The 25,289-nt window shown below is 40.7% G+C and overlaps 1 protein-coding gene across 2 annotated transcripts; it reads left to right on the top strand.

The window, feature by feature from the left end:
• The first annotated feature begins 1,751 nt into the window (after positions 1-1,751).
• rsf1b.1 (remodeling and spacing factor 1b, tandem duplicate 1) lies at positions 1,752-25,289 on the top strand. 2 transcript variants are annotated; one of them, XM_087847484.1, is made up of 17 exons: positions 1,752-1,917; positions 4,196-4,287; positions 6,890-6,982; positions 8,046-8,251; positions 8,340-8,431; positions 12,066-14,332; positions 14,655-14,702; positions 14,810-15,091; positions 15,603-15,707; positions 16,664-16,743; positions 17,659-17,713; positions 17,814-17,926; positions 19,103-19,170; positions 19,373-19,586; positions 19,684-19,907; positions 20,429-20,608; positions 21,888-25,289. In XM_087847484.1, the coding sequence occupies exons 1-17, from the start codon at positions 1,764-1,766 to the stop codon at positions 22,451-22,453; spliced, it is 4,839 nt and encodes a 1,612-aa protein (XP_087703610.1). In that variant the 5' UTR covers positions 1,752-1,763; the 3' UTR covers positions 22,454-25,289. The 2 variants fall into 2 exon arrangements, with proteins under 2 accessions (XP_087703610.1, XP_087703609.1); XM_087847483.1 differs by lacking the exon at positions 14,655-14,702.

Raw genomic sequence — 25,289 nt, 5'->3', positions numbered from 1 at the left:
CATTACTTCCAAAAGGGAGATGGAGAGAAGACAGAGATCAGTAGATAAATAGAAATAGAAAGTCTCTGTACTTACTCCCCGGCTACAATCAGTCATGCTTGCCATGAAGGTGCAGGGTCTGGATGTGCATGCACACTTTTGATTAGCAGCTGACTCTTCTCTGGCTAGGAGTCAAACTGCCTGTAACAAAGTTAGAAAATGCTCTGGTAATGTGCTGTCAATTGTGGGGCAATTTGTCCGTGACAGGGTCGCTGAAGGTACACTGGTCCAGACTGAGTGTTATTCAGAGAACTCCAAAGAAAAAAAAAGCAAATTGAAGGATGCTGATGCCTCTATTGTGAGACAGGTACGGGGTTTCAGTGATCCCAACATGACCCTGTGTGCCGCTTAAGCCTGATAACTGGTTTTGCCACCCTTGGAATAAAAGAACTGCAGTTAAGTGTTTGTAATAACTGGCAATGAGTCTTTCACATTGCTGTGGATGAGTTTTGTCCGGTTCTTCTTTGCAGAATCGCTGTATTGCAGCCACATTGGAGGCTTTTTGAGCATGAACGGCCTGTTTAATGATACGACAAAGTGTTTCAGTCTGATTTAAATCCGGACATTCAATAACAGCGCTCAAAAACCTTCCTTTTTAAATTTTATTTAATTGTATTTTTTTTCCTAGCCATTCAGAGGTGGACTTGCTCGTGTTTTGCATATTTGTCCTGCTGCATAACTGAAGTGTGCTCTTGCATTTTGTATTCACTCTGGTTATTTTTGACCAGCAAAGAAAATTTGTTTAATGATTTGAAAAAAGCAAAAAACTAAAAAACTAACAAAACATTAATTAATGAGGAATGGGGCGAATCCTTTTTTTCACACGACTTTATGCTTTGTAAAAATGTTTCTCTTAAAATGCTTAAACCAGAATTAACTGAAGATCACTAAAGACATTACAGTTCCAATACAGAGCATGAAACTGATTTGGATTTGTTGGACTATTTAGTACTATACCTTACATTACACACGGACCACCACGGTAAAATCTGCTGCCTGGTAGAAAATAAATTGCATAAATTAGCCTCATTCTAGAATTGGAGGACAATTTAGGCCTAATCTTTGCTCAAATACACCATACATATATACATACACCATTCAAACTATTGCAAAGGCAATAGATTGTGAGTTGTGAGTTTAAAAAAGCATTCATGATTATTTTGCATGTTAGCACACTTATAAGAAACAAATATCGACAAAATTTTTTAAAAAAAACAATGTAAAAAGGAATAACTTATATAAAAATGATATATTTGGCCTACAACTTGTCAAAAATGGCTTTTGGGAGTCCTCAAGAACCTTTTTGTTTTTTAAATCATATTTTGGACCAACTTAAAAAAAAAAAATAGGTTTACATTTTGTCTCTAGACGAGTATAATTTTTTTTAAATGTATGTTTTTATTTTTCTGTGCATGGACTGCTTTCAAATTCACGGGTGGGATAAAAATGCTCTGCAACTGTAGAATTAACCATTAATAATCTGATGTATACCTTTAAATACGTGATTCTGTTGCATAAATGACATGTGTTAAATAGCCAATGCAATTCAAGCAACTTTTTTCTGATTTGACACAGAGGAAGTGCAACTGTAAATAAATAAATAAATATTAATGCAGACGGGAGAAGCTGTCTTTTCAGGACAGGTTACAATCCCAGCGTCTTATTTTGGTAACACTCGGAACTCATGCATTTAATTCCGGCTGGCTTGCACTGGTGTGGAAAAGATGGCTGCTTCGGCGGCAACGGCGAGTTCTTCCCCCGGTTTGTGTCCAAATTACGCTGTGATTTGCTCTTTTCTTGAGCGCTACGGAGCGTTGTTGGACTTGCCGGAGCTCACCTTTCCTCAGCTGGAGAGGTATCTGCAGGACACATCCTCAGGTAGGGTAGTAAAAGGTCCCGCTGCTCACGGGGAGGAGGAGGAGGAGAGACTTCACCGCTGCATTAATGATAATGGTAGCGAGCTAGCACGTAGCAGCTAATGTTAGCTGGCTGTGTGTTATTGTGTTGGTTTTTTAACATTCTCCTTCACTTAAATATAACTTAACTCCGCCCTGAAGCTGCCATTCGAGGTAGAAAACACGTCTGTGCTCATAATGATCGTTATTCAGCTGCAAACGGGCCGAATTATTCGAGGTTTTCTGTCACTTTTTTAGCTTTTGAATTGGGCTTAATTTTTTTCCAAGCAGCCTTTATCTGCCGTTGTAACGTAAAACAACACAACACGCACACAAACATACGGCCGTGACAGTGCTCGCGAGGCGGTGAACGTGGAGATAGCTCACGCAGCGTGGCGTGGATTCAGTTAAGTGGTCTCCGAAGGTGTCAGTGTGTGAAACGAGCACGGATTTGTGCACTTTATTTACACTTAAAATATTTTGCCTTGTGGTGCTTCGCGCAGCTACCGTCAAGCCACACAAAAACAGAGGACAAACGCGTAGGCGCTTTCAAAATAAAATAACTTAAAGCCTTAGAAACGCAATAGTTTTGCTGGTTACTGCGGAACTATATGCGTGATTTTGATGTGAAATTAAATTAACTGTGACTTTTATTGTTTCCAAACTCTTAGCGATAACCATATCATAGAAAACGGTGTTTAAGAATTTCACGGTAATTAAGAAATTGTTTTCTTCTTCCGCTCCCGCTGCTAATTGTGGTCGACTTGACTGTTTTTCTTATCCCGTTGCGTCGATTAGCGCATGCGCGTCCTCATCTGAAAGTGTTCCTGATTGAGTGTGTATTAATTAGCATGTGCCATCACCTCGTGTGTTTTAAAAGGACACCACGGACACATTTTTTCTACGTTCGATACTCCCATTAATTATCGACAGTTTCAAGCTCAATGCTTTTATTTGATTAAAATTAGACTTTTTAAAAAATATATATACTTAAAAAGTATATACTTTTTCCAATCGAGGGAACAATATATGTTGTTATAAGGATATAGTGTATTTTTGTATTTATCCTAGAGGCCTTCCAGTGCATGTTGGTAAACAGCAAAAGGCGGGCATGTGTAAAGAATAAACTTGTTTTATGGGAAAAACAAAGATAAATAAGGCTCTGTAATGTGTTGACACTGACTCCCGCACAGCGAAGGATAACAGCAAGAGTGAAAGAGAATGTTTACAAGGCGGTAGTGAGACGTGCTATGATCTATGCACTAACAGAAAGACAGGAAGCAAAGCTGAAGGTGCGAAAAGTGAGCAGGATGGGCAGGATTAGGAATGAGTACATCAGAGGAGAGGCACACTTGAGATGGTTTGGATATGTGCACAGAAGGGATAGTGGATATACTTGACGAAGGATGTGGAAGATGGAGTTTCCAGGCAGGAATTAAACAGGAAGACCACAGAGAAGGTTCACTGATGCAGTGAAGGAGGATGTGTAGAGGTTCAGTGTGGTTAGTGAGGATGCTAAGGATTAGGTGAGATGGAGGCAGTTGAGCTCCTGTGGTGACCCCTATAAAGAAAGTAGGAGATGAAAATGAAGTATGTCCAATATTAATCCTATTTATCTGCGCATTTTTGACTTCGTCCTACATTTTATGTTAAGTCAAAGGCTTTTTGCTTTGTTTTTGGTTTAGATGGTTTGCTGCAGATGCTCTGATAAAGGATTCTTTTGTTGTCAATTAAGACTCTTCATGAGCATCAATCAGAGCATCTCTCAGACTTGGTTTGATGTAAATATCACAGAGAGGAAACCTTCATTGCAAAATAATGTTATAAAATAAAAAATGTATTTAATTAATTAAATGTGAGCTTTTAAAAAATGTAAACAAAGATGAAAAGATGAAGTTAATATCAATAAAATGGGCAGAAGTTCAGTTAGAAAAACATACAAGAATCAGGTTTTTTTTCTTCTGCATTCACATATTAGAAATTGTCAAAAGGGCCATATTTAGCATGAAAAGCCCAATAGCGTTACATAGACATTGCATACATTGTTGCCTGGCTGTTTTTGTCTGCACTCTGGGTTTTTGGGTTTTTTTGGTCAGCTTTTCCCACGATGCAATAAATTTCATCTCCAGTCACAGCAGCTGATGCTGTTACCGGACAGTGTTACTTGCTTTACGGCTGTTTTAAACTCTCCCCAACAGTTGTAGCATCACACCTAAAATACCTTTCAGACGCTAACGGGTTTCTCTGTTTTGTTTCCGCAGTTCCAAAGCTGCTGGTTGATCTTCACGTTAAGTTGCTGAGGAAGATCGGGAAATCGGTGTCTGCAGACAGATGGGAGAAGTATCTCGTCAAGGTAAGCGGTTGACACGCAGCACAACAGAACAAAAGAAAAAGAAGTACCGCCACAGTGTTTTGGCACAGGACAATCTAGAATATTTATTTAACATTTAAAATAAATAGCACCATATTCAGACAGCTCCTACTTCATCCAGAGTACCTAAAAGGGCTTCTTTCAGGAAGCTGAAATGTTCTTTCAGACCATTTTCTTTCTGTACTTTCATGGCCATTAAGATTAGCCAGACATCCAACACCCCCCCCCCCCCCCCCCTTTTCTTTTTCTTTTTTTAAACATACAGCTTTCCAAAAACGTGCGTTTTAATAGAAAATGCTTCCCACATGGTTAAGCAGATGTCTGGTTTTATAGAGATCATCTGGTTATTTAAAAAATAATAATAATAACTTTAACGTTGCAGCATATCAACTTTGGGATCTACTAAACTGGGTTGACAAATTTGGAAAATAAAACCCAGTTTAATAATCTGATGGACAGGTCTGTTTTAGCAGAGAGACCCATCCTGCAGTAACCACTCTAGGAGCCGGAGCTGTTTGCATGAATAAACGGCAGTAATCCCTGCGCTCAGAGTAGAAAAGGGTACTCAGGGGGTGATGTCAGCAGGTAGCATCAGGGTAGCAGGGTGGGCTCGTAATTTTTGCAAGGGGCTGCAGGAGAAACTGTGGCTGTTGTGGAGCCCACACCAATGTTTTTGCTAAATTATAAATATGTTATATTATAAATTATGCAAAGTGCTGTTGCTATTTTTGCTCCAATTACATCTTCTGCAGATATTCAGTTTTTTTGTTTTGTTTTCTTCTTGTTAATTGAGAGAAAATTGAGTTGTTGTTTTTTGTTGTTGTTTTTGGCTTTAACAAGTGCTTTAAAGTCAGGTGCAGTGTCTGAGGTGTTAATGTGGGCAGGTGACTGTGACTGAGAGACCATCTGTGTCTGGATTAAACTTCATTACTGAGAACGATTGTTCACATATGAAGGCAAATCCAAAGGGAACCAACATCTTTTGAGGTCTCCTTATGTGTAGAAAGTTTTCGCCACCTGCTGTATACCAGATACAAAGATACCAGTTTCATTTATGGTTTCATTTATTTCTCTTTATATTACATCCACTTCAGAAGGCCAAACATTTTTCCTGTCAGATTTGAGCAGCCATTGGCTGGAACACCTGCCAGTTTGTCCCATTTCAGCCATAGCCCTTCCAAGCAACCGTTTACCTCTGTGAAGAAGTCGCAGTCCCTTTCACTGAGTGCACTGCTGCCAGTTCCTCTGTGATCTTAAGTCTGTCGCTTACCACATATAGAAAGATGAGAAACTATGCTGTGTAGACAGACAGCACGACTCTCATCCACAGTCAAGAAGAAAAAAGTCACAATAGTCTGTTTTGTTTTTAAACTGGAGCTCCAGATTTCCTGCAGTGTCCTCACCTCAAGCAGTCTTGTTATGGTTCACCTGGATTGGACACATTCTCAAAAGCTTCTTCTGAAAACTTCTTGTATTTCTGGGTGTTTAGTCTCATAATGGTGATTGAAACTGCAGTCCTTAAACACACCAGTCTGCTGTCCACAGACTAAACTCACAGCTTGACTTCCGACTTCAATGAATAAATACTTAAAAGTCAAAGTGTTGTTGATAAAAAAAAAACTTCTTTTTTTTTTTTTTTTAAATCGTGAGCTGACTTCTTTCAGGGCTATTAGAGTGTATTTACAGTGATGCTGCATTTCTTACTCACACATGAGAATGTAAAAATAAATGATCAGTCACCTTCAAAATTAAAGCAGTAAAAATGTGTTGTCCTTTCCCACAAAACTGCAAAAAACAGTAAGCCATTCTTTGATGGGGAGTTTATCAAAGAGTGCTTGGTGACTGAAATGAGACAAACTGCATGATGGATACTTATCTTTGAATCCTAATTTCACACTGACACCTTTGGCTGGTCAGGGACAGCCAAAGGGCCTAATGTGCCCCACAGGATGTACAATGCCCGGGTCTGCTTTTAAGATAATTTTTTTAGTAGATTTAAAAAAAAAAAAAAAAAAAAAAAAAGTACAGGGACCGTTAACAATTTAGAAAAAATGAAGGAGAGGAGACAAATGGTCCCGGTAAACCAGCATGTGATGCTCTAAGGTTTGCTATAACAATAAATAACAGTTAAACACAAACATGCAAAAACACATAAGCACAAAAACACTGTGAAATAAAAGAAATGGGCATGACACACATTACGACAGTGTTTATATGTAAAATTTATGTTTTAAATAATCAGAATAGAAGTAACACAGTTTTAACTGGCCAACCTCAGCCTCTCACTCTTGCTTTGTGTTTATTTCTCTGACCAAAAATGTAACCATTGTTATATTAAGACTTGAGAGCCTGAAATATCATCTTTTTTTTTTTTCTACTGTCTCAGAAACATGACACCTTAAGTCATCTAAACGGAGGCTCTTATTTATTTTTTTATTTTTTTAATCTAATGCGTACTCAAGAAGTAACTGTGTACCCTCTATTAATTGACTAATGTCTCCAGTTTGACTTTTTTCTGAAAATAAAGGTTAAGCATGTGACGTATTTTAATGCCAATCTGTTGTGTTACTTGTTTCCCTTGCAGGTATGTCAGGAGTTCAACACAACCTGGGCGTGGGAACTCGAGCAAAAAGGATACAAGGAGTTGACGGTGGAGTGCAAGACGGGGATACTTAAAGTGAGTTTTTTGTTGTTGGTGGATGTCAGGATGGCCGTCCGGTTTCCTCTCCCCTATTAGATATTATAAATGAACATTTTCTCCTCCACTGGCCCACTTTTACACACCCGTGTACATGCTGCAGGTATCACCCAAACATAGACGAGTGGGACAGCTGCAAATAGAGCAAAGTTCTCAAGAAGTCAGTCAGATTTAAAGATGTAGGCAAACATGTATTTGAACTTAATCTCCACTTGTTGCTTTGTAAAATAAACCAGGGGTGGGAGGAAGCAGCTAAAAAAGATTGCCTTTTGTCCTGTTTTAAACGTTTAAAGGTTTTGATTGTGATTATATTAACTGGCTCTAAAAATATATATTTGTCAGTTGAGATACGCTCGCTTCCTCAGTTGTGGCACTCGTCATTTCTAGAGGCTGCATCAAGCTTTTTATAGAGAAAACTGAGGCTGCTTGGCCTGAGTCTTGTATTACTGCTTCCAGGCTACTATAGGTCTCAATCAACGGCAATTATTTGTTTTACTTATGGAACTAAAAAGCTAAAAATTGTGACTATATTATATTTGTGGAGGTAGTGAGGCAGAGGGATGAGTAAATACAGGAGCAGTAATCAGCTGCCTCGTCTCCTGTGGACAGACGAGAGCTCCACACTCTTGAAGGTTAGCTCGAATCGAAGTACTGGTTCTTCCCAGTGTAGCTTCACCAGCTCGCCACCTGTTGAAGGTTCTGGTTTGGGCAGAACGCAGACTGTGGCCACATAGTCAAACTTTCTGTAAGAAGTCCCTGAGCGAATGAAGTGACCCAGAAGTAGAAGCGTGGTAGCCTTTATAAGACCTGGTTGGGTTAATACATAGTGACGCAGTATCAAACTGTCAACATAACTTAAGTGATTCAGTCCATGTAAATGTTAAATAATGGTGTATTTTCCCTTTCACACAGGCTGAGGTTTTGAACCTTCAGCTGAACCACGAATATTCAAGTTTCTGCTATAAAATCTTTTAAAAATATAATTCTGTGCCTCTATGAGGTAGTTTGACTTTCCTTTATTGGGCCTTTCTTTTTTCTGCAGTATTTGTGTGAGTGTCAGTTTGACGACAACGTCAAGTTCAAAACTGCCATCAACGATGAGGACCCAGATAAAATGCGCCTGCAGCCAATCGGCCGGGACAAAGACGGACAGATGTACTGGTTTCAACTGGACCAGGACAACAACGTGCGCGTTTATGTGGAGGAGCAGGACGACTTGGATGGGTCATCGTGGAAGTGCATCGTCAGGTAAAACGGACAGAAACATCCTGCAGGTGTGAAATAACCATTTGTTTGTTTTATGTTTTTAAATGTGTGTTTGTCTCTCTCCTTGCAGAGATAGAAACGATTTGGCCGAGGTTGTTGCTCTGCTGAAGACGCAGATTGATCCTGCGCTGTTGAAAAAAGAACAGGAAACGAAGCCTGAAGGTAAAAAGAGCTTTTCAGTATAAAAACCAGCAGTTACAATTTTCTCTGGATTGCATTTTTAGTTCAGATTGTTGCAGAAATGTTTAGACTTCATTAGGAACCTACACCTGAATATTTGAATAATAATATCTTTGATCAGCATGAGCTGCTGGCATAGCTCACGCTCAGAGCAGTGATTATCACACTTCAGTTGACCTCTCTTGTGCCAGTTAGATCATAATTTTCATACCCCCTTAGCAGCTTTTTCCCCCTGTTTTTTTTGTTTTTTGTTTTGTTTTTTTAAAGGCTTGATGTGTCAAATAAAGAACTCCAGTTCCTCTTCAAATGACAACTCAGAAGTGCTGAGAGATCTTTTTAAAAAGGAATTTGGAGGTCTTGCTCTTGAGATTGACACCAAATCTACCAAACCCTAAATCTACTTGGTAAAATGGCCTGTATTTGTATGGCGCTTTACTAGTCCCTAAGGACCCCAAAGCGCTTTACACATCCAGTCATCCACCCATTCACACACACATTCACACACTGGTGATGACAAGCTACATTGTAGCCACAGCCACCCTGGGACGCACTGACAGAGGCTTGGTGGCGTGGTGCCCATGTGCACTTGTTTCTAATTTAATGCTGGTGTATATACTTTTCTCCTTCATAGATGTGTCTTATTGGCATTGACTAGTGTCTAATTATCTATATTATTATATCATCATCATCATCTATATATATTTGGAATTAATCTACTAAAAGTATGGTTTGTGGAGGCCACCATCTTGATGCGCCATCTTGAATACAGTGGCTGTTTTGCTGTTCACGTTTTATGTTTGTGACTAGAGACTGGCCACATGCGTAGTACACCAAAGGTGAAGAGGAAGAAAACTCGTAGGCATCCCTATGTATTATCATCTGAGAAAGGAGGCCAGCATCTGAGTAAAAGCTCAAACTCATCTCCTGAACTGAAATCAGGGCTTTAAAACAAAACATGCTCGCTTATTCCTGATATTGTCACAGCTATCAGCAGATTAGACCTGTGAGCCTCCCGTCTCTGGTCGTTTGACAATGAGGTGGTTAAACAACAACAGCAACTGGTTAAATGCTAACGTTATGTCAGCTAATGTCAGGCTGGAGTGTCCTATAAATCGCACCTTACAGTTTATTTGCCAAGTATCTGATTCCAGCGATGTTAGATCCAGTGGCTAACAGCAGCTAACCGAGGCTAACAATGGCAAAAACAGCAGCGCTCACCAACAGAAGTTCAGGATAATCTCAACAACTCACCTCAGTATTGCCGTCAGAAGTGAGTTCTGCTGACTAATTGACTTGTATCGGACTTTCACATAGTTTTACGTCCCACAGAGTAAACGGATGAGCACACCAGTCTACACGCACTTAAATTAATTGAAGCCAGAGTTCTTTGTCCTACAGTGGCCACCGTAGTTGGGATTATGTGCTTAAATCAGAGAAGTCAGAAAACAAAACTCTGTTGACTTTAATGTGCAATCTACTGACACATTGTGTCTTTAACACTAGATTATCTATGTTGGTACATTTTACATGTGCACAATGATAAAGAAAGAAATTTAATGAAATTCCAAATGATGTGATGGCTTGAAATATTGCTTCAGGCTGTAGAGGCAGAAAAGAGGTGTCACAACCAGAGTAAAGCTTTATTTATAGCAAATGATAAACAGACTGGCACTTACTTTAATTACTCAAAGCTTTTACTACAAGTCTTATTCATACACACACACATTCATACAGCAGTACTGAGCACCTTGTCTAACACTAATGAATGAACTGGGAGCACCTCAGGGTTTGGCATCTTGCTAGTTTAGACATAAGCAGTTTTCTTGTTTTCATAACTTGGATGACAAGTATAAATGTAAACAAGCTTATACTCCACAAGGATTTAACGCAGTAAAATAATTTAGCCCTGCGACAGACTGGCGACCTGTCCAGGGTGTACCCTGCCTCTCGCCTATGGTAGCTGGGATAGGCTCCAGGCTCTTTTTGTGCTATCGAAGTTTGCTGGCTTTCATTCAAAATCTGTTTATCACGAGCACCTACACATTGAGCAACTTAAAAATGATAAATGGCTTCAAGCTCACATTGACAGCTGTGGGGCACTATCAGCCACTAAGACAACAGACAAATTTAAGTGTTTTAATATATGAATATTTCATACTTTTAAGGCTGCCTGTTTATTTAAGGGAGATGAACGATATAATTTTACATAATAATATCACAGATGATAGACTAAATAAATGTATTTTAGGTAGATGCTTGTGCATTCTCAAAGTCTTATATGTTGAATTGAACTGAGTATGTCATCTGTTCAAAGCCTCTCCCAGTCAGTGCTGTTCTTTCTGCCGGTCTCACTGTACATGATGTTATTAGCACAAACACTTTAAAATGATCATTTAGGACTTTAACAATAATACAGACCCTAACAATAATAAAACATCTCACAGTTAGTTTTATTGGGAATTAACTTTAACCTCTTAGGCCCCCAGGAGTTTTCTGAGCTTTCTGCTTGGAAATGAAATGACCAAAATAAATGAAGTATTTCTCTGCTATAACAAACTCTGTGTAAACAGTCTGGGTATCAAAATACAACTAACACTTGTGAGATGTCATCAGAGGTGTAAATATTATTGCAGCTGTTACTATGTCAAAGTTACTGTGACTCAAACATAGAAAAAATTTGTTTTTTTTTATTTCACTCACCTAATTTATTTAAAAGTATTTTAAAGCATATAACACCTCATAAATCAAATCATAAATCAAAATAAGGATATTGCCTGTCCACAGATTCATGGTGACGTAACTGCTCGTTTAACTGTTTGGTGTCTTTGCTTTGTTTGGTGGTTGTAGAAATGGTTTACACGAGCTTTTAGCTGAGATTCAGAGGTTTCTGCAGACACTACTTATGTCAGCACTTATATTTTTGACCTCTTGTTATAACCAATTAAACACGATCTCCTCCCTTTTGCCCCCATTTTTGGGGGCGTGGGTGCTTAACTAGTTAAAAAAACAAACATCTGTCTCCTATTTTTGTGTCATAAAGGAAAGAAGCATCAATAACTGATGAGAAGACTTAATTTAGCCTTGCTGTGTATTATTGTGGTGTTTGTGGCAGTTTTCTTGTTTTGTGGGGTGGTTGTTTTTTTTTCCCAAGTGGAGATGAATATCTCTAATAAGTTGATTTGTTCGCGTTGCAAATCGTAATTTTTAAGAGAAATGTGTTTTTTGAGTTACAGTACATGCATATAAGGCAACATTTCCTTTTTTGGTATTTTTTTGTGTGTGGTGCATTTTTCTCTGATTTAACAAAAGGGAAAGAAAGTTCATTTAACTGACTTAAGATTATTTGTTTTAATTTTTACATGGTCTTACTGAGGTGATGCAAAGTGAAACATGCATTCGTTTTTTTAGGTAATGTGCTGGAAAAGCTTGAAAATGGACCTTAAAAGTTTTTTAAAAAGTGCTTGAATTTGACCCTGAAAAATGTGTATGAACTCTGTCAAAATAAACCTCATATTAATCGACATTATTCTACTTACTTTGAGTATTTAAGTACATCAGAGCTCCTAGTAGCCATTTAATCTTTTTGTTCTCTTTTTTTGTATTTATTTTGTTACAGGTGAGACCAGAAAGACTGAAGATACATCAGATGAAGACAGCAAAGACTCCACCAAGTCAGTCTCTCCAAAGACGGAGAGCATTGAAAAAGTAACAGAGAACACGAAATCTGAAAATTCAGAAGCAAAATCTGCACTAAATGGTGTCATTGAAGGTAAAGCGGAGGCAGAGCTCGACTCAGAAAATGTCAGTAAAAAAGCCCAGAACATCAAAGAAGAGCCGATGGAAGTTGTGGACACTAAATCTAACTCAAGAGAACAAACACCGGCCTCTGAGACGTTGTGTATATCAGTAAAGGAGGAAAAAGGGGAGGAACCGAAGAAGTCCAGTGCAGAGGAAATGCAGCAAGCCATGAAGAATGACCAGCAGGCCAAGATCCCTTTGAAAAAAAGGGGAATGAAGTTCAGTGAAGACTTTGATAAAAATAATGCCATTATAGTGCAAAATCCATCTCTTTCTAATCTGAAGGAGGCTGCAAAAGACAACTCGACTCCTGACCAATCAAAGAAAGCGTTGAGTATAAATGATCATATTAATGGTGAAGTTACCCAATCAGAAAAAGGGTCACCAGAGCGAGTAACAGAAGCTGTGGAGAAATCTGTCGACATTAAAGAGAACGACGCTCCGACCACCGACGAGGAGGTTAAAAAGGACAAAAAGGACGAGCCACAGGGAGTCGCCTCACACCAAGCGGATTTGGAGAAGAAAACCCAAGATGAAAAGGAAACGGAAAAAAGGGAAACGTGCGAGTCTTCGCTGCCCCCGACAGAACCGACACCTTTATCTAAAGAGATAAATAATGCAGCAGAGAAATCCTCTAATCATGAAGAGCACGCAGAAATGAAAGAATCCAAACCAGCAGACACAGAGGAGTCTTGTAAGGTGAACAAGACGACATTAAAGGAAAGTCATAATATATTAACTGCTGATGAGTCAGGGAACATAAACTTAAATCACGAGGTCGAATCCAAAGAAGCCGAATCAAAAGTTTCAAAAAAATCAGAGGAAAAGCTAGACTGCACAGACACGGACACGTCCGAGTCGAGTCAGACTAAAGAAGCCGAGGCGCCCGAAAATATAACACACAAGCAAACGGATACGAGTGACTGTAAAGAGACTGGATCATGTGAGGGTAATGTAGAGAAAACTGATAGCTGTGCTCTGGAAGAGAAGCCTGAAAGCTGTAAGACAACAGAGACACAATCTGCAGACACACCAGAGAAATCTGTAGACTCTGAAACCTCGGAATCGAACTCTGTCACTAAAAAAACAAGTGAGAAAGCGGAGGAAACAGCCAACACTAAGGAGAGCATGGACCAGCCTGTTATTGAAAAGGTCGACGAGTCAGACTCATGTAAAGCTGCAGAGAAGCACGATGGCATCAAAGATGCAGAGATGGCTCCCACAGTCTGTGAGACAAAGACGGAAAAGCCAGAAGACATAAAGAAAACTGTCAACTGTGAAGATGGTACGGTACGTGATGCTTCCAAGATAAGAGACTCTGTGTCTGGGCCTGTGGCTGCAGAGGCACAGGGCGCAAAACTCGATGTGACAAAACCACAAAAAGATGACAAAGCTGAGATGAACTCTGTCGCACAAAAGCCAGCAGAGCAGCCATCTGAAGGGCAGGATAAAACGCCCAGCCCTGTTGAGAAGACTGATGCCTCCGATGAAAAACCTGAGACTGAACAAGAGAAGGATTCTGAGAAAAACCCCAGCGCAATCGAGGCAGAGCATCCATCATCAGATGATAATAAAAAGGAGGCTGACAGGGAAAGTGAAAAGGACACTGATAAAGAAAAGCTTTCAAACTGCAAAGAGGACTCCACAGCAGATGAACTCTCAAAAACTGAGGAGAGTAAGGGCAAAAGCGAGGATGTGGACTCTCAAGCGAAAACAGATGTGGCGAATGGCAGTGAAGCTCCAGCAGATGTTCAGGAGGAGGATGTCTGCCGGAAAAACAAGCGCCCAGTCAGCCGAAGGAAAGTTGAGCTCCAGCGGGAGGAGCGACAGGGGGACTCAGAGTCCGACACAAACGTGGGGAGATCCCTGCGAAGATCGCCGAGGATCTCTAGGCCGACGCCAAAGGCAGTAGAGATCCAGGACAAGAAGCAGGAGAAGTCGCAGGCGCCTCAGAAGCGTGACGAGGAGAAGGGTGAGAAGGAAAAGTGTGAAGACGAGGAGGACAAGGAAGAGGAGGTGGTGAAGGTCGTTAAGAAGAAGCCAAGAGAGAAAAAGACGGATCAGGAAGGCCAAACCAAACCCAAGGTAAGACCAGGCATTCATTCCATGCACTGTATACAAAAGATGGACATAGACGCTGTGACATCATTCCACATCTGAAACTTGGAGGTGAATGAGAAACTGAGGGACAACGGCACTCATGATAGTCAGGAGTTAAGCCCACCCTAAGGTGTAACCTGCTTCATCAGCCTTTCTGACTTTTATTGGGGAATTTAAATTGATGACCATAAGAAAAAATATTAAGACTTGAAATGTCTTTCCTGTAGATTTCTGTAGTAGTGGTTTCTACCTGGTGGGCCATGAAGGTCCTGCAGTCCTTAAACTTGGGAATAACCTTTTTTTGCAGCCAGTGGAGTCGCCCTCTGCTGGCCACCAGAAAGAATGGAGGCTTAAGGTACTGCAGCCATGGCTTTGTCCATCTTTTATGTACAGACTGGTCATTTTCCAGATTGCACAGCTCTATTTTTCCTCCGTTAACATTTTCATTACTGCTTGTTTTAGGCGAGAAAGAGGCGAAGGGTTCGGTGGTCCAACACTCGGACACGCCGCAGAAAGAAAGACTCGGAAGACGAGGACGAAAACAGCGGCGAGGAATCCAGCGAAGAAGACGAGAGCGAGGAGGAAGACGACAGCGATGAAGACTACAAGGTTGAGCGTACAAGAAAGAGGCGGAACCGTAACCGAGAAAGGCGAAGCTCGGACTCCTCGACCTCATCCGACGAAGATCTACCTCCCAATGACGACCCTTGCAAACACTGCGGTCTTTCAAATCACCCAGAGCTGGTGGGTAACATCTGTAAAATCTCACCCGCATATATTTATATTGAAAAGAGACTCAAATTATAACAGCAAGGAGAGACTGGAGTATTATCCAGAAAGGTTTTAACAATGAGACTTTAAGGGTGTTATTGAATCAGGGGGCAGTTTTTAGCCTGAGGTTGGAAAAGAAACAAGTCCTGAGGCTCCTCCTAGTGGGGAGAAGGCAGAACAACACTTTTTTTTTGTTAGATGTAAATGTAGCCCAACATTTAATATCAGTACAAATGTGAGAGGAAACTAGGGCAGCTGGGGAGTTTTTGGTTAAAGTCTGAAGCAGAAAAACGCCTCCTAACTGACAGTGATCTCACATATAGTAGCTTTAACGTCACTTTTGGCAAGCAGGAAAAAACAGCCACTGATTTATTTCCTCATTACTGTAGTTTGATTCTATGGGTTGTGCTAACTTTGCACTCTTCTTTCTTTGTTGAGAGAAATAATTTTGTTGTGTTACGATCTGCCTGTATCTCTTTCTCAGATCCTGCTGTGCGATTCATGTGACAGCGGCTACCACACAGCCTGTCTGAGGCCTCCGCTCATGATCATCCCCGATGGAGAGTGGTTCTGTCCACCCTGTCAGCATGTACGTACCAGTCAGTGCACTCAAAATTAAATGTATAGTTAGCTCAGTGTTTCTACATCTGTGGGGCGTCAACGACCGGGAGGAAAAAGGCAGCATGAACCACAAGTAAACGTGTTTTTAATGTAGATTAAAATAATGCAACAAGAGTCCACTGATTAGGGGTGGGGGAAAAAATCGATACTGTGTAGTATCGTGATATTTTGTTTGCTAATAATGTATCGATACAGGGACAGCAGAAATTGATATTTTGTTACAAAAAAGGTTTCTGTGCTCTGACTTCAGAGCATGTTGATCCTTTTTCTGAGCAAGAATCCTGACATTCCTTCACTGTCCAAATGTGTTTAACTTTTAACAGCAATAAACATGACGGTTTACTTATTTTAATTTAAGACATGTTTTATTTTAAATTTATTTTAAGTTTAAAACTTTTTTATTTAATGTAAAATTATATTTTGTTTTAATTTACTTTCAAATTCTTCAGTTGCTGAAGGGGCTGCATAGTTTTCATAAACTGCATAGTTCAGAATAGCTATAATTGTACCAGATGGTTGCATTCAGTTAAGTTGGACTAGACTGTAATACAAACCGTTCAGTTTGTCAACAATAAAACTGAAATGAGAGAAAGACTGAGTGTGAGACTTTGATATTAGATAAAATGAATATTGATAAAGTTTACCTTTATGTACAGAATCTGAATATCACAAAATATTTTTAAAAATTGCAATAATATCGTATCGTGTATTAAGTATTGTGATAATATCGTATCGTGGGATGTATGGTGATTCCCACCTCTACCACTGATGCTGTTTTTCACGTTTTTTTTTTTTTTTTTTTTTTAAGAAGTCTTAATGATGGCTTTACAACTTGTGTGGTGTTTGATATCATGATGCTGAAGTGCAGTTTGAGAGCTACTGGATTAACTAAAGGTCAAACATATCACTCGCCCCCCTTTGTAGAAGCAGCTCTGCGACAAACTCGAAGAGCAGCTCCAAAACCTCGACGCTGCTTTGAAGAAGAAGGAGCGGGCTGAGAGGAGGTGAGACAGTTTGTGTTTCAGCTGCTGTTAAATTTAACAGTTTGAATATGACTTTGAACCATTCCACATTACATACATATTTTTAAGGAAGGTAAACAGTCCTTTAGCCGGTCTGCGTTTCCGCTGTGGCACAGACGTAGCAACAGCATCTTCCCACAGAATTGAGTGGACAATAAAATACAATTTGAAAGTAAAATTGAATAAATTTTTGTTCTATTTCCTCTCTGATTTGAAATCTCTCTGGACTTCAGCAGTGGTGTAACAGGTCTTTCCAGAAAGCAAGAAAAAAAAGCCTGCACCTGTTAACTGTTTGTTTTTCACCTGGCTTCATTTGGAGCTTATTGCGGTGGTTTTCCGTTCAGTCGAGAAAGAAGGATTTTGTGAACGCAACCTACTTTTTACCTACAGTGACGTAACGTGACAGGAACCATTTGTAAGTCAAATGGTGATTGGTTGGTTGATAAGTGGGCTTGACAGGAAGTAAGCAGCAGTAGAGTTCACCATAAAGGGAAAGCAATTCACAAAAATGTCACAGAGCTGCTGCAGAGTAAAAATTTTCATTGGTTTTAACATTTAGAAGCTAAAACAAGAATATCCCACAGGCATGTTTCTCTGTACATTTTTGACACTGCCCCCTGGTGGTATTATACAGCTGTGCACACCCATGGTGTTGCTTTGAAGGTGCAGGACTCCCAAAAACCATTTTATTTCCTGTGCTGGAAAAGATCTCAGTGTTATGTAGTGTTATGAAAATTCTGTCCACTTTCTGTAGATGTGAATTCCAGCTTTTACTCTGAAATTGCAGCTCTTTAACTAAGCACTGCAAAGCTTTTACAAGTTTGCACTATTTGACAAACAGAGGACACTCGGATTAACTTTTTTGTGTGATCATCTTACTGTGTTTTTCTTCTCCAGGAAAGAGCGTCTGATTTATGTTGGAATCAGTGTCGAGAACATCATCGCGCCCTCTGTGAGTACTTAGTGAGGTCATGGGGTCTTAAATAAAAACAGAAAAAACGTTGACCTGCTGCTGATGTTTGTGAATGTAAGTGACGCTGAACTCTTTCCAGGTTGAGGTCGAGGAGGAAAAACCAGAGATCATTATCAAAGAGAAGAAAGAAACAAAGAAGAGTAAGAGCTGGGGTCGGAGGTCAACGAGGGCGAAGAAAACCATCAGCTACAGGTACGAGACATACTATTTTGCTGCATGTTCAGGCAACCAGTCCATATCAGTTGATGTTGATGACATCAGTGTTTGTAGCTAGTAGCCAATCACGGATAATATATAATTTCTGTAGAGCCGTAGTCATCATAAGAAAATCTTGCCTACTCCACAAACAGTTGATGGCCTGGGTTTGTTGGATAAGCTCGATCTGCCACAGTGTGGGGAGTTACATCTGCCTGCCAGATGTTTTTGGGGGTTTTGTTTAGTTTTGTTTTGTTTTTTTACCCTAAATAAATCATAAAAAGATTACCTATTATTTCCAGTATCTGAAAGATAAAAAAATGTAAAAGGTTTTGTTTACTGAAAACAGACCCTGGTCGACATGGCAGGTGCTGAATGTGCATCTGTGTAAGATAAATGTTATCACATCTCTTTTGCTGTGAGCCATTTAAGGTGTTTTCGCACCTATAGTTGGTTTACTCTGGCCCAAATCAGTTTGTAAACTTCTAGCTTTTTCCTTTGATTTGGTTTGTTTTCGCACAGAGAAAATTCTACGTTAATGTTCAGTCTGCTTATTGGCCAGGAGTGTCTGGGCCGGACCAACAAAAGTAAACAGGAACAGGAAGAAGGTGCTGTGTTCTGGGATACGCGAGAAAACAGAGAATTTAGGTTCATTTCAAAGCTCGTTGCTAGCCTGTAAAGACCTTTTGCAGCTCTGTAGTAGTTTTTATTTTTCTTTTCTTTTCTTTTTTTTTTCCTCAACTCAAACTTGTAATGTACACCTAGTCGCACCTAGTAGTTGGTTCGGATCGCAGTCGGATCAGGTTTGCACCATAAACAATTAGAGATGGACCGATCCGATATTACGTATCGGTCCGATACTGACGTAAATTACTGGATCAGATATCGGAGAGAAATAAAAAATGTAATCCGATCCATTAAATATCAAAAAAGCACCTCACAAAACTTGAAACATGGCGTAACTCGGCTCATAACCGTAGCACGTCGGAGCAGTACCTGAGTGCGATTGCCAAACCACAGTTTGATTTAAACGGACTAAACGCTGCAGGTGTGGAAACACCCTTTGAGTCAGTCGGCAGTTGGACAGGTGATTGTGTTATTATTGGCAGAGACTCATTTAAAATCTCCAGGCAGCAAAAAATATTCTTGTCTGTGTTGATGTAAACTTTGCAGATTTGATGAGTTTGACGAGGCCATCGAGGAGGCTATCGAAGAAGACATCAAAGAAGCAGAGGGTGGAGGTAGGAGGAGAAGAAACTGTACTGTGTACTTTGCTGAAAATATTTCTGGCTCTGAAGATCAACCCAAAATCTGAAGCTCCTTTAACATGTTGTATCCGTCTTGTTTGTAATGCAGAAGAATGTAGCAACAATTTACACATGAAGCGGTTCAAATGTGAAAGAGATGTGAAGTTTTTAATATAACTGTGAGGTGTTTTTGCAGGAGCGGGTCGGGGTAAAGATATGGCCAACATCACAGGGCACAGAGGGAAGGATATTTCTACCATCCTACAAGCTGAGGAGGGCAAGGAGAACGGCCAGCCGCCGCGACCCAGCGCCAGCCAGCGCAGGAAAAAACGCCGGCGACTCAACGACCTGGACAGCGACAGCACCGTGGACGAGGAGGAGAGCGAGGAAGAGTTTCGCCTCAGTGAAAGGTACAGTTTGACTTTTGGTTTCCAATCTCATAAATCTGTCAGTTTTGTTCACCAGACGCTGAACTCTCTCTGCGTTCGCTTGTTTGCTCGGATGCAGCTCAGAAGAAGAGTTTGTTGTGACGGACAACGACACGGAAGCTGAATCGGAGGCAGACTCCAACAACAGCGACTTTGGCAGCAACGGTAGCGGTAGGCATCGAAAGCCTTCGCGGAGCAGACTGCTGACATGCAGACGGAGCTCCAGAAAGCGGCGGCGACCGAGAGGGTACTCGGATGATGAGGAGGACGAGACGGATGAAGAGGACGATGAGGATGAAATAGGTATATCTGTTTTACGTTATACTCTTTTTACTTATTCTCTAAAACCTGAAATAAAGAGATGACTACAGGTTAAAAGGTGCAAGTTGTAGTTGAGTTGTCTGCCCCACAGTTTCCAGCATCCAACCAGAGCATCCTCGCTTATAACCAGAATTTCAGACCTTAGATCACTTCTGAAACGCTGCTATTTCAGTACTTAAACCCAGAAATTACTCGCAGAGACCTAACACAAATGTTTGAGGTTGGAGCCCCCGGTAAAACTATAAACAAGACTAATGATAAGCTCAACTAGTAACTAGTACACAAAACTGCAAAGAAAGTTAAGAGAAAAGACCAGTGCTGGTGCAGGAAAGAGACCCAGCATTAACCCTGCTCTTGCTGGTGAGACTCCTTAGGATGAACTACAGAAACAGAGCAGGTTAAAAAGGGAATGTGTAAAATTTGTTTCCAAGAATATTCCCGCTGCAGGTCATCCTCTGATTTTTAACCCCTTCTTTGTTGTTTTTTTGTGCGTTTCTGTGCAGTGACCGAAGGCTCCAGCGAGTACAGCGACAGTGATCTGGATATGAGCCGCCGGCGGTCGAGGCGAAGCCAGAAGAAGCAGGTTAACTACTGCGAGACGTCCGAGTCTGAAGGCTCTCAGGCCGAAACCAACCAGGCCAAAACGAAACCCAGACGTCAGCAGGAAAGCTCCGAGAGCGACGGTCAGTCAGAAACACTTGAGTGATTAATTACTCATCTAAATAGATTAATCAATCAGTTAAGTGTGGAGAGCAACTTTGGTTTCCACTCATTTATCTTAAAATATTTTGTGACTTACAGTTAGAGGTAAGAATAAAAATCACCTTTCAAACTCATTGGGTTTCTATTAATAACAAATACTTTAAAACAAATACAAAAGTTTGATGTCTTTCTAAAAAAGAACTTTTTCGTCCAGTTTTGATAATATTCAGCAGATTGCTCCCTCTGTACTCCCTCCTGTACCCATGACATCTCTTTGATCTCAAAATAGTTAAGACCAGAGTCACCACATAAATCACACCAGCTTAGAGACTCGTGACCATCCGGCACACCTGCCTTTCACGACGGAAAACTTCCATGTAATTGCTTTGGTTGCTTGCACATTTGCTGTTAGTAGAGGTGATGGACTTACAAACGGAGCTGCTCTCTGAGCTGTAGTGAAACTCAAAAGTATGAACCAAATCATAAACTGAGAAAGTTGCATAACTTTTACTGCGAAGGCGAGTTTTTACTGGTGACCAGCAGTAGTACACCTCAGTCTCCTCGTAGCCACACCTATGGTATCAATTTAAGTCTTTTTCTTTTCTTTTTTTTTTAAGTTGACCTCTGACCTCTCTGAGATTTTAACTCATCCAAGATTTTTGGTAGTTTATTTTATTTTTTTAATAGTATCAATTTTAAACTCCTATGTGGCCTCATTGTTGATTTGGTGAATGCCCTTTTATGGGTGAGGTGTTTAAAAATTGCAGGCAACCCCAGCAATCTGCTAGAAGCCAAAGCAATCGCTGGAGCTGGTGCTTTTTTTTTTTTTTGGTGCAAAATAGTCTTTGCATCCAATTTCACCCAGCGAGATGGCAGACAACTGTCAAGCAATGAGCTCTTGATGTCATGTGAGGAACTTCAGTTTTAACCCTGACAAAGTGCGTTCACTTTCAGCACCATGGACAGCGACAGCAGAGAAGTGTTGGTTTAATGCCGTCTTTTAGAGATGAAGCTGATTCAGACTCTTCCTCAATTGATTTTAAATTCTGACTGTTTGACACACACACACACACACACACACACACACACACACACACACACACACACACACACACACACACAGTCTTATTTCATTATTTGCATCAGTTTTAAGTTGCTGAGTTTTAACTGATAAAAACAAAACGCGTAAATGAGGCAATGTTGACGTGAACATGACTGATGACAGCAAGACTAAATGTGACTCTTGTTTTCTCTTCCCAGCGAGTTTCTCCAGAGACTCCGAGGAAGATTCGAGGGATTGGAGGTCAAATAGAATCTCATCGGAGGAAGATTCCCGGCAGCGACGCAGACGCCTAGCGCTAAAACGCAGGAGAGCGTCGGAAGACGACGACTCAGACGATGACTCGGACGAATCTTCCGAGGAGGATCGACCCATCCGTAAACGAGTGAACCGCATCGACTCGGATGACGACGATGACGAGGAGCAGCAGGAGGAGAAGCCGAAGGAGAAGAAAGCAGAGGAGGAGTCAAAGGGAACAAATGCATTGGACTGCGGCCTGGTAGAGCTGCCGCCCGCCAACGGGCAAAGCCCCATAAAGAGCCTCGAGGGTATCATCAACCGGCCCGCTGCCACCATCGCTACCATCACCGCTCCAGGCATTATCCCACATCTGGAGCCGCCCAAAAGCATCAGTGCCACACCGGCTGCTGCCATAGCACCAAACGGGCTGGTGGGGCAGGACATTGCGGCACAGGACGATGACGAAGACGACCTGTTAGGAGTCACAGACCTCGTGGACTACGTCTGCAATAATGAACAATTGTAAAAACAAAAGTGGTGTACTGTTTGTTTGGGTTTTTTCTTTTTTTTTCTCTTTTTTTTTTTTTTTTGGTGGTATTGTATTTTTATATTGCTTAACTTTATTATTCCCTCCCATGCCAACAACTCCTCCTCCATGTCCGTTTTTCTCACCTGGAAGCCTGGACCCCACCCCCACACCTCCAGTGTGACGCTGTCCTCATGGGATCCTGCAGCCAATAAGTGCACCAACATATCATTCCTCATTTGTCTGGAAATAACCATTTGACCCACCGAAGCACCGTCGTCCCCCGGTTGTCGTCATCGTTGTCCTGTTTTCAGTTTTGGTTTTGATCACTTTTGGCTCTGAAACTGTGGGAAAAAGTTAGTGTCTGTTTGAAAGCTGAATAACTTAAAAACAAAACAAAACAAATCATTCCATAATTGGCACCAAGTTCTGGACATCTGTTTATCTTTTTATGGCTTTTTAAAGAAATGCAATCATACGTTGATTAAAACGCACTTCACCGGGCAGGGTTAGATGGGATGATAGACGCGGCCGTTTAGCTCGGCACAAACATGGCGCGATAAGCTACAAGGAAGCGGGTTTAGCTTGTTGTCTGCTTTAATTAACCAGCTGGCACGCTGACCTTTCACAGCAGCTTTTAGCACCAGATGTTTTTTAACGTTAACAAACATGCTTCCAATGTTACAATCGACGAAAGCTGGTGCCGTCGTGGTGCGGCACTAATTTAGAGGTTTTTGTTTGTTAATACTTTTAAAACAATGTATGTTTAATTTCCTAAACATGATATTTTCAGGCAAATCCACCTGTGGGCATTTTTAAAGCTCTTTAAAGCTCACTAATTAACCCTTTATGCCCCGTTTGTTGCAGGAGGAGCTTTAGAGGAGCTACAGGTGGATTTTTGGTTTTTAGGCTTCGTGCTGAGCTAACATGAGCTGCTGCTTCATGTGAGGGATGTATTTGATAAGCTATTGGTTCTTTCTGATCATATCCGGTGTGTATTTTGTTATTAAAACACGCCCCCCCCCTTTTTTTTGTTTGGTTTTTTTAGTCAATGCTAATCAGTCAAATATACCCCCCCCCCCCTTTTTCATCGTATGAAGGTGTGAATGTATATATGTGACCAACCTTCGTTCGTCCCCCCCTTGAACCTAATTTTTTGTCGTTGAATGTTAGAGTAGCTTTTGTATATTGTATACATATATAATTATTTTAACTACACGCGCACTGCCATCAGCATCAGAGGTTGAACTTTCAGGTTATAGTTTGTTTGGAGAAACCAAATCAAAAGGTGAAACTCTCCTTCCCTCCTGATCCAGACTAGCCTCTTCTCATCGGTTTCATGTGATTCATGGTTTCAGTAAATCTATTTTTTTGTATATCTAAACCTTTATTTGTTGTTGTCTCTTTGAGGAAATGATGTAAAGTGTCTTATTTTCTTTGTGGGTGGAGATGCCTGCAGGTCTTTAGATTTTTAGTATCTTTAAATGGATGAAGGAGTGTTAGGGTTTACATTAAAGAATGGGGTTAAAATATCCAGAAAAAGATCACCTAGTTGAAGCAAAATAACCCCCTGGTTTGACTTTTTAAAAGCATCCTTTGAATATATATATATTTTTTAATGTAGACATAATACTCCTTCGTTATAAACAACACTCAGCTCTGAAAGCCTGTTTTCTCTCTTATTCCACTCCCCTGGATCTTCCTGTTTCCTCTGACATGAGCTGTTTCCATAATCCTGAGCTCAGGTTCGGATCAGATCAGGATCATGGAAACCAAATAGTTTAAAAGCGATGTGTCGGGTTGCAGAGGAACAGGGGGAAAAAGGCAAACCAATGACTTCACTGACCTCTGCTGGAACCAGTCTGTGTGTATATCTGTAGTTTTTGCTGTAATATATTTAGAGGCATTTTTTTAACCATGGAAAAATATATCGAGCAATTCTTTGGGATTGCATGAGTTTCTTATAGTTTTCTTTTGTAGGGAAGTAATATTGGCACAGTTTTTGTAAGAAAATCGCAAAAAAAACTCTGGCATGCTTTCAGGATCTCCTGACCTGGTGCATTTGTGCTGAGGGACTCGTGAAGTAGGCGTGTTAATTTGCAGTGAAACTGCATACGGGGTAAGCATGCGCTGACTTGCTAAAGGAGTGTTACAGAAGCTCAAGGGGGAAGAACGGGACGTCGCCGTGGAAAATAATCAAGGACTGAGAGGACGTGAAGCCTGTTTGTAAAATATTTTGTAAATTAGTCTCAGCATGGTCTTCAGAGGATAAACCACTCTATTTATCATACCGTTTTGATACTGGCCACGGCCAAAATATGACTTCCAAGACAAAAACCTATACGTGCCGCTTGCACAGCATAGGCGTCTATACACAATATTTAGCTTTTAGATTAGCTGGGCAGAATATAGAAACCCGGTTCTACAGACGTAACAGAGGTGCGTGTCCTGGTGGGTCGAGACGGAGCAAAGGAGTGTCTGTGTGCTGTGTGTAACCCTGTTTATATTCTCCACAGAGATAAGGAGAATGTATAAATGTGTATCTCATGGTTATGAAATAACCCGTAGCGAGACCTGCGTAGGGATGGAGAGAAATAAAAGCTTAATAAAGAGAAAGAGGTCGGTGCCAATGACTGAAGTGTTAACAGTTTCCTATTTACCTCATGATGAATCTGGGAGGAAAGACACCCTGTCCACTGTGTATAGATCCTCGTAGACTGGTTGGTGATGTTTTGTCTGCTCCCTACATTTTTTTTTTTTTTTTGTTAACTTTACTGTTATTTCTTATGAATCCGATCTTGTACATTTGTCATAATAAAATGGGTTTTAAGCCTGA

Source organism: Neolamprologus brichardi, chromosome 10, assembly GCF_056152115.1.
Source record: "Neolamprologus brichardi isolate AB-2024 chromosome 10, ASM5615211v1, whole genome shotgun sequence".
NCBI classification, from domain to species: Eukaryota; Metazoa; Chordata; class Actinopteri; order Cichliformes; family Cichlidae; genus Neolamprologus; species Neolamprologus brichardi.
Note: the sequence above shows the minus strand (reverse complement) of the source record. Positions and strands in the feature narration are given on the sequence as shown.

Excerpts from the sequence above, each read along its gene's own strand:
- rsf1b.1 (XM_087847484.1), top strand. The coding sequence starts at position 1,764 with ATGGCTGCTTCGGCGGCAACGGCGAGTTCTTCCCCCGGTTTGTGTCCA. Across the intron at positions 1,918-4,195 it reads TCTGCAGGACACATCCTCAG|TTCCAAAGCTGCTGGTTGAT; the intron begins GTAGGGTAGTAA and ends TTGTTTCCGCAG. Across the intron at positions 8,252-8,339 it reads TCGTGGAAGTGCATCGTCAG|AGATAGAAACGATTTGGCCG; the intron begins GTAAAACGGACA and ends CTCTCCTTGCAG.